We start from the raw sequence: 15,000 nt of genomic DNA, 5'->3' as shown, positions 1-15,000 counted from the left end.
TTAAAACATTTAAATCTACTTAATAACTTAAAAAGCAATAAATCACAGATAATAAAACAACCATGCTTGAAATACATCACTGTTCATTTAATTCAGGGTTGAATACTATTCCTTCATATTTCAGATTAATAGTGGGAAAGTTAAATATTATATTATTAGTTTTTATGACCACATGCCATGTCTACATAAATAAGAGCTAAGTATTTACCAACAAAAAAGGCCCATAAATAGGTGTTTTGATTCCATAGGTGAAAGATTTCAATGTTTTTTTTCAATCAATAATAGAATTTTTAACCATAAAACAAAATTGCACTTAATCTCCAATATCTTTTCATACTTCTCATGTACAGAGAGATATTTTGGGTGGGGGTGGGGGTGGGGGTGGGGGTGGGGGAGCAGCATAACACACAAATATGGCCTTTATGCCTTTATATTGACTCTCCAGGGAGGGAAGCAATAAATTGAAAAGGCCTGCAAGTATATTCTTGTATTTTCCTGCTTTTCCCTTTGTTTTGTTTACAACTCAATTAGCATGAATAGTTCAATATCATTTTCTATCATCTTAATGTATTTCTTTGCATATATGAATCATATAAGACATGACATCAAACCAATATGCAAACACTTGAAATTATCTAAACTAAAGTAAAATTACACCATAATAAAAATGAATAAAAAAGAATGAAAGGAACAAGAAAAAGACAATAATAAAGAAAAAAAATCATATTTCTGCTTCCCAGTTTGAAAAATCCAGCAAAATGCACAATTAACACTATCAGAACTGGTGCTATAAGTTAATGACCATCATCTTGTGTCGAGAACAACTTAGGAGATTATTAATTACTTCACTGGTATTATTTCACATTAGCAGTTATGTACAGCGTAATTTAGAACTCTGTTGCCTCTTGTCCGACGTATAATCACAGTTGGTAATGCACAAATGGAGGGCTGGCAAGAACCAAGACGTCTATTAGACTGTACATCTGCAATTTCTTCATGCGCATTTATTCATATTTATTCAGCCTTAAAACTGAGGCAAATAAGTGTAAAAGAAACTATGTATTTACAAATGGAAATTACCATTCGTTTTAAAGTTTTTAAGAGGTGACAGTATCTTACTGAAGTCCTTTATCAGTAACTGGAATACAGGGGCATATGAATATCTTACTAAGTTTTCTATTGCTGAAAGAATATGATGTATAAATAACATTGAAAGAATGGGGAGCATTGATAAATTATGAAGAAAAATGCTGCAAATTATTTTTTCATTTCTGTAGATCTAGAACTAGAATGAAAATATATAGTACAATGATAAAATACTTAAGAAAAATATAGTAAATCAGTTTAGCTCATTACTATTACAGCTACAATCAGATTTAGGAGTTCAGTTTTAAACCGTGATCAATCCAGTTTATTATAATCACCAAATCATTTTCAAAATCAAATCCTCCAACAGAATAGATCTCACTCTAATCAAATCATTTTACAAACTGAATTACATAGCAGATTCTCATAAGAAGTTTCAAAGCCACTTGAAATCATAGTAGGCATTACAATTGGTTCAAATCATCATTGAGACATAACTCAAAAATATCCTATACAAAGTAATTATGAAATTAATACCCATACATTTATAATGTGATAGCCATATAAGTATTTCCGTTAAAAGAAATGGAATGTTAGGAGTATTTACAATTGAGCATATACGACATGTAAGCGGATTCCTCATGTCTGGATTTTACTTACATGTTCTCTAAGTGTGAATGTGACAGCTATCTATGCAGTAACTTTACTTTGGGTTATTGCATTCCTCAATGGCACTTTAATTTTATGTGAAATGAGACTTATGAGATTATCTATGGACCATATTAGAATAGAAAGTCTAATCAATAAAATCATCATATATGGTACATGTCCTGTACTAAATATAAATTTTTCATGCTGGTTTCTCTGTGTGATGACAGATTTTTAACCTTAGGAAATAACGATGACAATAATCACAGTTGTTTTAGTACTTAATATTGCCAATCTTTAAAGGCACAAAATCCGACAACTTTAAAGCACCTAACGGCTAATTATTATTTTTAAAAATCATATTTACACAAAACCCAAGAGAACTCATAGAATACTGCATTAAAAAAAAGTTTTGTGTAAGTATAATCTGACTCACATGAGCCTCCATTTCAGCAATAAAAAATAAACACATAAGAAAATGAACTTTTATCTACAAATTCATCATTAACTTTTGAAAGAAGTATATATTATTTCTTTACTTTATCTGTTATCTACAATATAATCATTTACAAAATATATTACCACTAGCCCTCTAAGCCAAAATGTAAATATTGGTAATATAATATAGCCTGAAAAAAACTGAATATAGAAGGGAAAAAAAAGAAAAAAAAAAAGAGAAGAAAACACTGTTCATAAAAAAAGGGGGGAGGGGGAAGAGCCGGGGTCATCTATCTAAAACTTCCATATACAGAACTCTTAGGTGTTCGTCTTTTTTTCATTTGTCTTTTTGTCGTACTGCGCATAGGTGGGTCTGCCGCCTGCTAGTTCCAATAGGTATCGGTCGGGGTTGTCCACCCAGTCTACTGAGTTGAGATTAACCTTCCTCCTGTTTTCAGAGTCCTTCACCTCACGTTTCTTCAGCTCCACCTGTGCCTCCCTGAAGCCATTGTAAAAAGAAGGTAATGTTAATGATAAATAGAAACCTAGAGAGAAAGGTTAAAATGAGAATGAATAACTTGGCAATGCAAGCGGTGTAATTTATGCATTATTCATTCTCATCTGTACTTGTTCTACATGTCACAATGATTTCTGTCTGAATTTAAAAACATTCTCAAAAAAAAAAAGCATGTGAAGTAAAGTAATCACATCCACCTGTATATACACTTACTCTCACATATGCTTGTATGTCCATGTGAGCGTACATGGACATACAAGTATGCTTAACCCATTGGAGCCGGTTGACGTGATAGCACGTATTGTGGTTTTCGCGTCAGATGCCCGGGACGAGCTATGAGGGGAGGCCGCGCGCTCGGGTAGAGCGAGCGGGCAGACCAGGCTCGCGGCTTGTGCGTCCGAGAATCTCGAGGCGTTAGGCTTATGCGTTCGAGAACCCCGGTATTGCGACCGCGCAAAGCCGGAACGGCCCCAGCGTGAATGGGTTAAGCAGACACATCCACTCACAAATATTCACTCTCATTCACTCCTTCTCTAATTACCTTGCAAAACCCTGTGACCATTATTTGAATAAAAGGACAAAGCTCAAATAAACAGGAATAATACTTACTTAGCTTCAGTAGTTCCACAACCCCAAGCTTCTATAGAGAACAACTTGTATGGTATTCTGCGATAGGTGACTAAACTGAGGTTTAAGTCCACAGTCAAAGCACGGTTTGTACTGTCAGTTCCGATGTGGATGCCCGTTGGAAACCCCCTAGATGATACATTGAAGTACATCATCTTTGGTCCACCTAATTACAGGAAAGAGAGAGAGAGAAAAAAAAGTTAGTATCTTATTGTGAATATACATATTTATTATTCACATGAGAGATAGACAGAGAAAGAGTGAGAGAGAGAGAGAGAGAGATTGTATTTTGTAGGTAAATATACATATTAGCATAATATTTAATACTATACATGTAAACCATTAGAAGCAATATTGTGCTTACTTTCAATGACTCTGTATTCAGGAGTTAGATGCATGCAGATGCAATGATCAGAGCCCCAGAAGTGTTTTGAGTCTCTCCATTCTTCATCACTGGCAAGGCAGAACATGTTTCCCCCTTCTGCTGTTATGAACATCAGAGTAGGTCCATGGTAACCAAATACATGGTGCTGGAATCTGTAAGTAAATAAAAAAATATTTTTTTTCTGTCTCCTCTGGACTGGTGTCAAAGTGATCAGTTTGCACATATTGGAAAGGGTTAATAAATAGATACATGAGTTTTATAGATATGCATATATTAAGACATCTGACATGTGGAAAATGTTCTTTTTCTGTCTTGGAGGACTGGTATCAAACATGTAGCAAAATTTAAAAGGGTACTTCCCAACATGTGTTGAGAAAATTGCACAGTTGTACAATCCACACCAGAACAAGAACAGAAAAGGGAAACTCTCAACTACCCAAGTTCCTACACTCTGTCCCCTCCACATCCTGCCCCGCACATCCAAGCTGGCAGTCCTCTTTGCAGATGACCTCAGATTCTTCAAAACTGTCGAAGTGTAAGCATTGAAACAGGATAGTGAATATTTTCAGGTTGATTTCTTAAAACTGGCAGTATTTGTATCTTTCCTTCACTGGTGTTGTTTTTCCGGACATTGATAATTCTACTTTATATAAGTTTACAAAATACATTTCAGTAAAAGTATCACAGCACATTCATCAACTTCAATCAACTAGTTAACAGGAAAAATCATGAAACTGATATTTGTGGCAAAGATATTGATACGTTGTTAATTCAGCAAGTTAACGTTTGAGTATCTTTTCCAAATAGAATATAGATGAGCTGTCCCTAGTATGCAAGGTAAAAGATTGCACAAAGATGGTATGCTCAAAAGGCTATGAACACTCCACAATCCATGCTCCTTGTGTTTCATCAAATTGGTTCAACCCAGGTTGCGTGAAACTTGCAATAAGTGGTTGGAGGCAGCAGAGGTTCATCTTTCAAAAAGCCTTTGTTCCATCACTAATAGATCCTGGAATATGTTACCAATCATGACAATGCTTTCTGAATTATTGTCTCTTGTCTCTAGCAGCAAAAAATACTTCTCATAATCCAGATTTCAACTCAGTTGCAATTGTTAAGAAGGCATCAGAGGTATTAACAACTATGTCAACTCTGATTGCACCATTAGTTCAGATTCTAATAGAAGAAGCAGTGACAAAAATATCAGAGCTGCAAGAGAATATAATTCCCAGAGAACTGATGACAATTAAAGTGATTAAAATGATGAGTGTAGAACCTTTTCATCAATCACCATGTGGAGATGAGAATACAGCTCACTCTCTAATTCAGGAGATGCCTCAACCAAAACAGGTAAAGCTCCCATTCTACTAAAAGACAAGGAGAGTATCAAACCAATTTTCAATCAGAATCATCACATCAAAAAATGGAACCTTCCCTAAGTAAGGAATGTACATCATTGTCTGATAACAGAGATTCAAAATTTTTGAGGAAGGTGAAGGAGCTCTTACAATGAGCAATGGGGCTCATCAAGAAAGCCTTCCTTATGCCCCAGAACGTTTATGACTTTCCCAGGTTGGCCATCTCCATGGGTGGCAGGGGACATGGCTCGAGGGATGAACTCCACGGGTGGTATCTTTTGGTCTTTAATTGCCATTGTGGGACTTTTATCATTCTCCAATAAGGTTTCATTCCCAAAATAAAACCGTAACAACTGTGATCATCCAGTGTGTAGAAAAACTACTGGATGATATGGTAGTGGAAGAGATAAGAGGGAGGGTTTCCTCAACAGAATTTTTGAAGTCCCCACAAAATTAATTAGGATCCAGATTAGTTTTCGACCTCAGTCGTCTCAACAAATTCATTCAGACTTACTGTTTTCATATGGTATCAGTACCACACATACGGTTGATACTTCTCCAAGGGTTATATATTGCATCTGTGAACCTAAAGGATGCTTACTGGCTCATCCCCATACACCCTTAGTTCAGGCAGTTCCTGGAATTTGCAGCCAGGAGAAGACTGTACTTTCTCCATGTCCTTCCCTTTGGCCTCAATATTGCTCCAAGGGTTTTCATGAAGATGATGTAACCTGTAGCAAGCTAGCTCCTCAAGACTGATGTACCTCAATGATTGGCTTATTATTGGCCAATCAGAGGAGGAATGCAGAACAATGGTGCATCATACATTAGAAGTAGGAGAGTACATAGGCCTTCTCTTCAATCTAATAAAATCCCATTTGTACCATCTATGACAATCCAATGGCTGGGTCTACAATAGAATACACAAGACAGCACAGTTGCACTTGCAGTGAACAACCAATGAAAGGGCTGGCATAAATATTCCAGAGTCTAATGTCAATCATTATATCCCAGCATCAATGGGAAAGAATTCTAGGATCTCTGAATCAAACAGCAGAGGTAATTCCTTTTGGGAGAATAAGACTATATCACCTCTATCTTGAAGGACGTCTTGTGTTCAACGTAGAAAATCGCAATCAAATATTTAAATTTTCACATCTCTGCTCTTGCCTACGGTAGTGGATAAAAAAAAAGCATCAAGCAGAAGTGTCCCCATGGATTCACAATAGACCATCGTAAACTATAACAACCAATGCATCTGATGTAGGTTAGAAATATCTGTCCAAAGAGGGTCATTTTGAAGAAGTATATGGACTTAACTTCAGTACAGGCGAAAGATCCATTTTGAATTTGGCCAAAATCGAGAAAACAATGTTCTCATCATCATATTGCAGATATAATGAAGAGTGTTATTGAGTGTGCTGACCTAGGTAACACTCCTACAGTGCACCAGGTATGTAAATATGCCTCCTCACTGGCATTTGTTTAAACTCTGGATGTGAAAAAAGTCCAAGAACCTGTGCAATGTGTGTAGTTCAGATCTTTTATACAAAGATACATGGATACATATTCCCTGTATAGTATGACAGCAACACCTGCTAAACCATCACAAAAAGTGAAGTATGGGAGTTATCTTGTTTATTGTATGCCATAATTCAATGACAATGAATACAAAAAAAAATAAAAAAAAGAACTACAATAAGAAAGATAGGATATAGAAAGAAAATAAGAAAGTATCCAGAAAGAAAGAAAGTTTGACACAAGAAGAAAGAAAGAAAATAAGAAATTTGAAAGAAAAAAGAGAAGAAAGAAAGAAAGGGTGCTAATTCATAAAAGAAAGAAAGAAAGAAGGGTTGCAGGTACTACAATATTTATATTATAGGAATATATAACTCTTAGACAATAAGATTTGGTAGCTGGAAAGTTTCCTTATTCTGTTCTTGTTCTGGTGTGGATTGCATGACTGCACAATGCTTTCAACACAGGTTGGGAAACACCGTTTACGCAATTATGCTAAGTGCTACAGCATGTTTGATACCAGTCCTCCAAGACAGAAAAAGAACATTTTCCATATGTCAAATGTCTTTATTTATGCATATCTATAAAACTCATGTATTTATTTATTAACCCTTCCAATATGGGCCAACTGATCAAATGATATAAAACACAAAAAAATACTTTTAATTGCAGTCAATATACTATTTAGCAATAAATAAATAAATGAGTTCTTCTTGCATATTATGTACCATGTGATATTTCTCTATACTTAAATACGGGATGTAATATATTACCTATTAATGCTGAGGCCATGGTTATCACTGTTATACAGAGGGACCCAATGCGTAGGACTTACTGCAGAAATCTGTAGGAAAAAAATATATCAGTGCTGCTAATAATACGAGAGTGAAATAGATGCCAAAAAATGGCAACACATAGAATATAATATATAATTAGTAGAAAGTTACATGAAGTAAATTTTCATGTTAGGAAACTATAAACCAGAATTAATGAGTATAAAAGAAAACAGCATCGACAATAGGATGCTCATGGGGAAAATTTAGTATCAGTCAAAAAGCATCAACAATCTAAGTGAGGGCATGATTTCTTTAGTAGACAAGATAGTTCAAAGAAGGATATATCAATACTATCTAACTGAACAAACTTGACCTTTTGAATATTTGATCCCTAAAAAGCAGAAACCAGAATTCATATAGAATCCAAAGGGTGTTGCTGGAACTATAGTCTCAAGGAAGACAACAAAATTCACAATAACAACTCATATTCTGCCTAGACAAACAATACTTCAAACAATGTTCCAGCTTTGCAGTATCCAAAAATACATCTAAACAATTGTGAGAACAATTCTGAGTAACCCTCTCACCATTCTATCAATAAAGATGTGGGGATCAAGCAAGAGAGAATTGGAGGACGGAAGACTCTTCTGTTGTTTGCTGTACAGGGTTGGCAGGGTGCAGGTCAACAGCCAGATCAGTGCAGGGTGTAATGTGATACAAGACGACTTGTTTGGACAGTCGAGAATAGGCGTATCTGTGTCGTCCTGTAGAAAAAGTTGATAACATAAATAAAGAAACCTGCTCTTAACAAAATAGTTTTTGATCTTGAACGTTAATCTATGTTACAGTTTCCTGTAAAAGATAAGTCTTACTTTTTATCATCAGTGGTAACAAAATCATTCAATTCATACACAGAAAGTAGATCATGGTGGTGTGGAAGAAGAGGATAACAGATAACCCTTAGAATGGCAATAATGACAAAAATAATAAAAAAGTCATTCTTGGAATCAGACCTCATCTTCATTGGTGTTATCAGGGATAGTGCGATGACCCACTGTCAGCATGTGTGTGATGTACTTGTGGACCCACATGACCAAACGAGGGCAGTTTTGCGACACCCAACCATGAAGGTATTTCTTGCTCACACTCTCCTTCCCATGCATCTATTGGGGAGAATCTTCTTATAATTTCTTATAATCTTTTAAATTCTAAAAACTGAAGGGAGGGGGAAAAATCCAAATGGCCAGATGACAAATTTACATGTGTATAGAATTGATGAGTAATCAAATGATACAGAGCATTATAAGATGTATAACAATGAATATGAAAGGCAAAGAACATCACATTACAAAATCATGATACATGACTCTAGATACCTGGGTTGTTACCTTGATAATGTCAATATGATACACAAAAAATACACATGATTAATATCTGAAATCTTCTAAGCAAAGATGAACACAGAAGGTATAGTAGTATATAAAAATGCTATTATGTTGGATCTCCTACAGTTTCCTTGTCTTGTATAAAAATTAAATATGAGGTGAAAGTTACTGCCCATGATTGCATCCTTTGCTACGTACAGTAACCTCCACTTCCGAATTCACCAATTAGATTTATCTGTCACTTTTGACTATCAATATTAAGTAGGAAGTAGAAAGCATCTGTTTTAGTTAAAAGAATTAAAACTGGAAGTTCTTATTAAACTGGCAAAGCTGAGCAGGGAAATGGGAAGTGGAGGAGACAATACACAAACATTTTAGAAAAATGCACACTCATACTTACAAGAAAACTATTGATTACTACCATAAACCTAACATTCTCTTCCAAAGAATTCAAAATGAGAGCCTCATACTAACTGCTGCTTTAACGACTGCCATCAAAATATCATCAGGAAGGCAGCATGTTTGGTGAGCGACTTTGCTTATGTGGTAGGCAGCAAAGATTAGTTCATATAAGTTTCCTTGACTAATCTTTTCCTCGTCTCCAGCAAACACCTGCAAATGAAAACAGTTTCTTCTTTACTTTCACTCTTTAGAGAGCTGTATACCTACAGTCACTAAGCCATATTATACCTAATTATTTTCCTTTACTGTTTTACTTCCTTGAAAATACACAGGATATAAGAAAAAAAAAAAAAGTCACATAAATAATAGGTAAAACAAAAGTATCACCTTTCCCTGACCTTAATATAGAACTCCAGCTGTTCGCTATCCGACAGGAGTCCCAGAATATAGTGCGAAGAGGCTAAGAATGCGGACCTTGACAACAGATCCCCAAAGTTCGATTTCTCCTGCTCTTGGTTGCTTTGCTCTTGCCAGTGTCTGACGAGGTGTTGGAACAGCCGGTGGCCAAGTGGTTTGTTGGCCTTACAAATATATTTCTGGAGAGGAATAGCATGCTATAACACTAAGAAATGTAATAAATCTTGATATGTTTCAATAAGTTGAATACTATATGTTTAGTGCTATTTAGAACATGTTGTCAAACTTTTATCTCACAACAAAAAAGAAAATTAGCTGACTCTGAGCTTTTCAAAATGAACATCAAACAACAGAAACTTACAAGGAATACATTTTCTGTGATACCATCTATATTATCTTCAGCCAGCGACTTTTGCACAAGAATCTGAAACAAAAACAAGGCATATAATTGCTTTAGACAGATATTTGTAATGATAAATGACTGTAAGCATAACCTGTCATTAGATATTTCCTTCCTTCAGTTATGAAGACCTTCTAAGCAAATGCTGATTAGAATCACTTCTAATCAAGAGATGTTTTACATCTGGCATGTTTAATTTCCTCCATTCCCTTAGGACTTTAGCTTTCATCTTGTACTTAAGGCAAATCTTGCTCCTTATGTACAGAGATGCCATCTTTACCTTTTATATGTATAAATAAGTGTTTTCTTGCTTTGTATAATAAATATATGCTTTATTACTTTATTTGTGTTTTGTTTATGTGTAGACGTCTTGATTTTTACACTGCTAGGAAGTAATTATTTTTCACTTTTATACTCAACTCGGCTGTATGTATTTGACTCATGGGAATGGATTATACATTTTCAGGCATGTAAAACCAAACTCTTAAAATGTGAAAGACAAATACTGGCCAAGGTGGCTCATGAAAATGTAAAACAAATACCACCATCTGTAGCTTTGATAAGTGGGTGATAAATAATTGCTTGAATCCTCTGGCTTGGATTACATTTACTTTTTAACTCGTAAGAAACTGAATTTATTACGTGTTTGACATGAAAAATATTTAAAAGAGCAAAAAGTGTACTGGATGTATTTTTGTATTTATTCTTACTGCAGACTGGTAGTAAAAGCTATTAACCTGTTAACCCTTTCCCGACGGGGTACGCGCTACGCGAAAACCCCTAAGCCAGGCGATTGCAATATTGCATTGAAATTGTCACACTGACATGACGCCCCGGCATCAGGAGTTTAGCTGTGTCACATGAGTGTGACGCACCGTCGTCATAGGGTTAATGACGAGTGATAAGATACCATGTCTAGTGGTTCCAGGGTCAGACGCTGGGGACGAGATATTTAGTCATGGCTATCCTCCTGGCCAGAGCGCCAAGTGATCAGGCATACAGCGCTAGGTTGTGGCCAGTGCTGTGAGAATCTCGAGGTATTAGGCTTATGCGTTAGTAATATCCCGGCACTTCAACCATTTAGAGCCAAAATAGCCCCGTCATTAATGGGTTAAAGTATATAGTCACAATCAGAGTAATATCTTCGAATTTGTAAACAAGTGGACTCTTCAGAAAAAACTGAAGTAAATCAAGTCTGTAACTTATGTAAAACAATAAAATACCTGAGTTTAGTTCATTTACAGTGATAACCTATAATTTTAGTAAATAATGTGTGTTGTGTGATTTCCATTTTCAACACTACTTCCGCAATGCACTAACTTTTGTTACAATGAGAATATCATGGAAATATAAAGAATAACACACCTAGGTGAATAAGCCTAGAATAAATTTTGCTTTGATTGATGTGTCATGCAATGCATTCTAACTTTGCACAAGTAAGATCTATTTACTGACTGATAATTTGCACAACTGCTATTTGAAGAAATTATCTTTTTTCATGCTTAAAGTAGCACAATGTTAACATATTCAAATTGACTTTCAAATTCACTTCACATGTCAGTATCAATGAATTAATGTATTTGTTGTGTCTTATGAACTCAAAAGTGTTTTTCAATAGAGGAAGAAAGCAAATAGCTGTAAAGATTATAATTTTTCAAAGGCACGCAACAGAGACACGGGTCACTCTGTGAGCGTGATGGCTGGTTTTGTTCAAGCAGTACGACACTTTCGCCGTCATACACCCGACAGTGTCTATGCTCCGCCCACCAAGTTGAAATGACTGTGGGACTGTGACGCTGCAGATAACGCCTCTATTTCTTCCCCAGAACTGCATCCACATTGAATATCCTTCTCGACTCACTGTCTAATTCTCGTTTAGGTAAAACCTCGTCTAAAGATATCCTAAGTAGTATCTGAAATCATCTCTCACCCTTGTTTTTTAAGTAAATGTACATGCATTTACAAAGAATTGCCATCAGTTGTTTGTTTAACAGTGAATGATGAAGGGAAAAGCATCAACTGCAAGTATTATATCTTAAAATCAATTATATTTTTTTAAACAAATATTTGCAATGCCTGATTTGTGACAAAAATATAACAAAGGAAAAGTGTTGTAAATTTCCTCAACCTATCAATTCCACATAATGTATACAGAGAAATCCATATTATCATACTTTGGAAAAGAAACTTTGTGTGAAAATAGTTGCATACATGTTAAGTGCAAAAGCTTCAGATACCAATTGGCTTCATTTGAAATATCATTTGAGTTCATCTGGGCTTCTAAAGGATCCATTCTTAGGAAATGAGATGACTTCTGTACATGAATTGAAACTCTGAATAAAACAGGATTAAAAATACCTAGTTGCAAGCATTCTATACATTCAACTTTTTTCACACAAAAAAAAAAGAAAGAAAGAAAAAAAAAACACTGACAAACACTAAAATTCGTGTGATTATAACTTTTCTTCCTCTCATTACCTTCTATGCACTTCTTCCCTCTGCCTGACATTACGGGGATAGATAGATATATACTAGGAAGCAACTTAGGTCTACGTAAATCAGTTTCAAAACATCCTTCCTTATTAGCACTCTCTTATAATACAATACTTCGTCTTACCTTTGCTAATTTCACAAGAAAATCCGGGGGGTCTTCAGCAGAGGTCCCCCTATTGCCAGCCCATCCTCTGCCTCCCTGCTGAGTCTTTTTTGGCGTTTTATCGATGGCATTTTGGAATTCCGACGCGTTGGTGTTCCCCATTATTAAGTTCCTGAGTGTTGTTGTGGTGTAGGCCAGGTATAGGTACTGGTACCCGGGGTACTTGCGCGTTGGCGGAGACATCCGAGCATCGGCTTTGGGACTTCGGAATGGCTTCAGAATTTTCTTACAGCGATCCATCGTATTATTGAAGGTCGTTGAAGGTCATTGAGTTAATCCGAATTAAATTTCTGTTCAGACATATATGTTTGCTAGGATAAGAGAGTTGTTAGTGGCTACATATTAAGTGACGAGTACGATCTATAGAAGATCCAATCTTTTATCTTCTGCCCATTCATTTCATCTATGAAAATCAGCTGTTTGATAAAAACAACAAATGTTTTCTTTGAAATTTGACTCAATCTCTCTCCTTCACGCTATAAAAAATATCACATAAAATCAATTCCATATAACAGGAATCGATGAAATAGACATCACAAGAAGAGTCATAACACGCTGTCTTCACCACGCACGTGACTAGAAATCTTCGCAAGGTAAACGCTTTGAATAATAATTAAATGTCTTCTGGGCATGGCGTCATCTTCGCAATCTATTTTTCTGCCAGGGCGAAGGAGGAAGCGTTCACACGCGCGGACACAGTCACCACAATGCTCCTTGCAAAGCCATAAATAACACTCAGAGCGCCAAAAGATACGAGTGCAAGACGTGTGAGAAGAGGAAGTGAGTGACCTTTTACTGGGTAACTGTGTCAAGGTGATCCAGGTGTGGTCTCGTTAATAAAGACCTCTTCTTTGTCTTCCTCTTATCTTTGCGTCTTCTTAGCTTTGCTCCTCTGATCCATTTCACTTCTTAAATTGGCATTCTTACCTGTTTTCTTCTCTTACTCCTATATAAATCTCCATTTCCCTTTCATATTGCCTGTCACTCACTTTCTCTGTCTTCCTTTTCCCCCTGTCTTCTCTTTTATCCTCTTTTCTTTCTTTATTACATTATTCCTTCTCTTCTCTTTGGATTCTATATCCCTTTCTTCCTCTTTGTAACCTTCATCTCCTTTGTTCACTTCCTTTTTGTCTTTTTATGTCTTTCTTCTCTCTCCTACCCTTTCTTCCTTTTTATTTTAGCTTTCTTCTTTCACCTACTCTTTTATTTAGTCTTCTTTTCTGAAGCTTTCTTTTATGTTTATCCATTTGTCTCTCTCCCTCCCTTTCACTTTTTCTTTCTTTTCTTCTTCCTCCTCTACTCTACCTCCCTCATTTCTGTCTTATTCCTCCCTCCCTTCCTCTCCTCCTGTCTTCCTCTCCCACATTCATCTGCTAACCTGTCACCATGACCAGCATACCCAAAGCGGTCAGCGAGAATAGGATGCAGGGAAATGCTCTGTATCCTTGAGACTGGTGTATTCTGAGGTGTAATTCCTGATTTCTCCATAGGACCAGGAAGGGCCTTGATTGCATGAATGAGCAGCAAGTGGCCATAGAGAACGAGTGAGAGAGGGTGAATCTGTAATGAGATTATCTTCTCTCTCCCTCTCTCTCTCTCTCTCTCTCTCTCTCTCTCTCTCTCTCTCTCTCTCTCTCTCTCTCTCTCTCTCTCTCTCTCTCTCTCTCTCTCTCTCTCTCTCTCTCTCTCTCTCTCTCTCTCTCTCTCTCTCTCTCTCTCTCTCTCTCTCTCTCTCTCTCTCTCTCTCTCTCTCTCTCTCTCTCTTTTGTTTGTTTGTTTGTTTGTATGTATGTTTATTTGTTTGTTTTAAGAGGATGTTGCTATTAAAACGGAGCTATTTTTATGATGAATATATGTAGGAGATTTTTGCTCTTGTTGTTTTGTCTTGTATTTCTTTGATGTTTGCATGTGTGATGTGTTTATTTATTTGTTTTTTTAGATGTGGATGTAATAATATGAGACTCTTTTTAGTTATTGTTTGTATAGGCACCACATAGATAAAAATACTTGAAATTGAGTGTACTTATCCAATAATTCAAACATTTTTATACACGTTTTGTTATTAATTTTTACAAATACAAGGTTTTATGCAAACATACTGCCTTGTATTTTGCTGACAGTATCATAAACAACACTAGGCACTTTTGAATCTTTATGAGGACATTTATGGACTCAACACGTATCCAGTTACTATTTACACTGGAAGATATAACTGAATCTAACATACCAAACAACACCTGTAACTTCCTTCCCCTCAGTCCAAACCTGTAAGAGATGATCCATATGAATAGATCAACATGCATCCTTCCTAAAAACTTTCACTTTCTGCAGGTCATATTCACCCAACCACTTACTTCCGGATCTCTTCCTGATGACTGGGTTTAAAC

General features: G+C 36.1%; 2 protein-coding genes across 2 annotated transcripts in view; one reads left to right on the top strand and one right to left on the bottom strand.

Annotated features, from left to right (window-relative positions):
• Window positions 1-12,876, bottom strand: part of LOC122247364 (uncharacterized) — a 13,789-nt gene extending 913 nt beyond the window's left edge. Inside the window, exons 1-10 of the mRNA XM_043006596.2 lie at window positions 12,575-12,876; window positions 9,919-9,981; window positions 9,539-9,736; window positions 9,213-9,350; window positions 8,367-8,516; window positions 7,941-8,117; window positions 7,351-7,421; window positions 3,681-3,853; window positions 3,299-3,482; window positions 1-2,671 (exon numbers count right to left, since the gene is read on the bottom strand). The exon at window positions 1-2,671 is cut by the window's left edge and continues 913 nt beyond it. Coding sequence (XP_042862530.1) covers window positions 2,491-2,671; window positions 3,299-3,482; window positions 3,681-3,853; window positions 7,351-7,421; window positions 7,941-8,117; window positions 8,367-8,516; window positions 9,213-9,350; window positions 9,539-9,736; window positions 9,919-9,981; window positions 12,575-12,853 — 1,614 coding nt within the window. The 5' untranslated portion in view covers window positions 12,854-12,876 and the 3' untranslated portion in view covers window positions 1-2,490. The remainder of the gene's footprint in view (window positions 2,672-3,298; window positions 3,483-3,680; window positions 3,854-7,350; window positions 7,422-7,940; window positions 8,118-8,366; window positions 8,517-9,212; window positions 9,351-9,538; window positions 9,737-9,918; window positions 9,982-12,574) is intronic.
• A 187-nt stretch (window positions 12,877-13,063) lies between these two features.
• LOC122247365 (BRISC and BRCA1-A complex member 1) overlaps window positions 13,064-15,000 on the top strand; it is an 11,254-nt gene continuing 9,317 nt past the window's right edge. The window contains exon 1 of the mRNA XM_086549115.1: window positions 13,064-13,206. The gene's annotated coding sequence lies outside the window, so the exon portion shown is untranslated. The remainder of the gene's footprint in view (window positions 13,207-15,000) is intronic.

This window comes from Penaeus japonicus, unplaced genomic scaffold (genome assembly GCF_977035675.1).
Source record: "Penaeus japonicus unplaced genomic scaffold, GWHDUDI00000001_assembly GWHDUDI00000021, whole genome shotgun sequence".
Classification (NCBI taxonomy): Eukaryota; Metazoa; Arthropoda; class Malacostraca; order Decapoda; family Penaeidae; genus Penaeus; species Penaeus japonicus.
The sequence above is the reverse complement of the archived record's forward strand: the minus strand, read 5'-3'. Positions and strand labels throughout refer to the sequence as shown.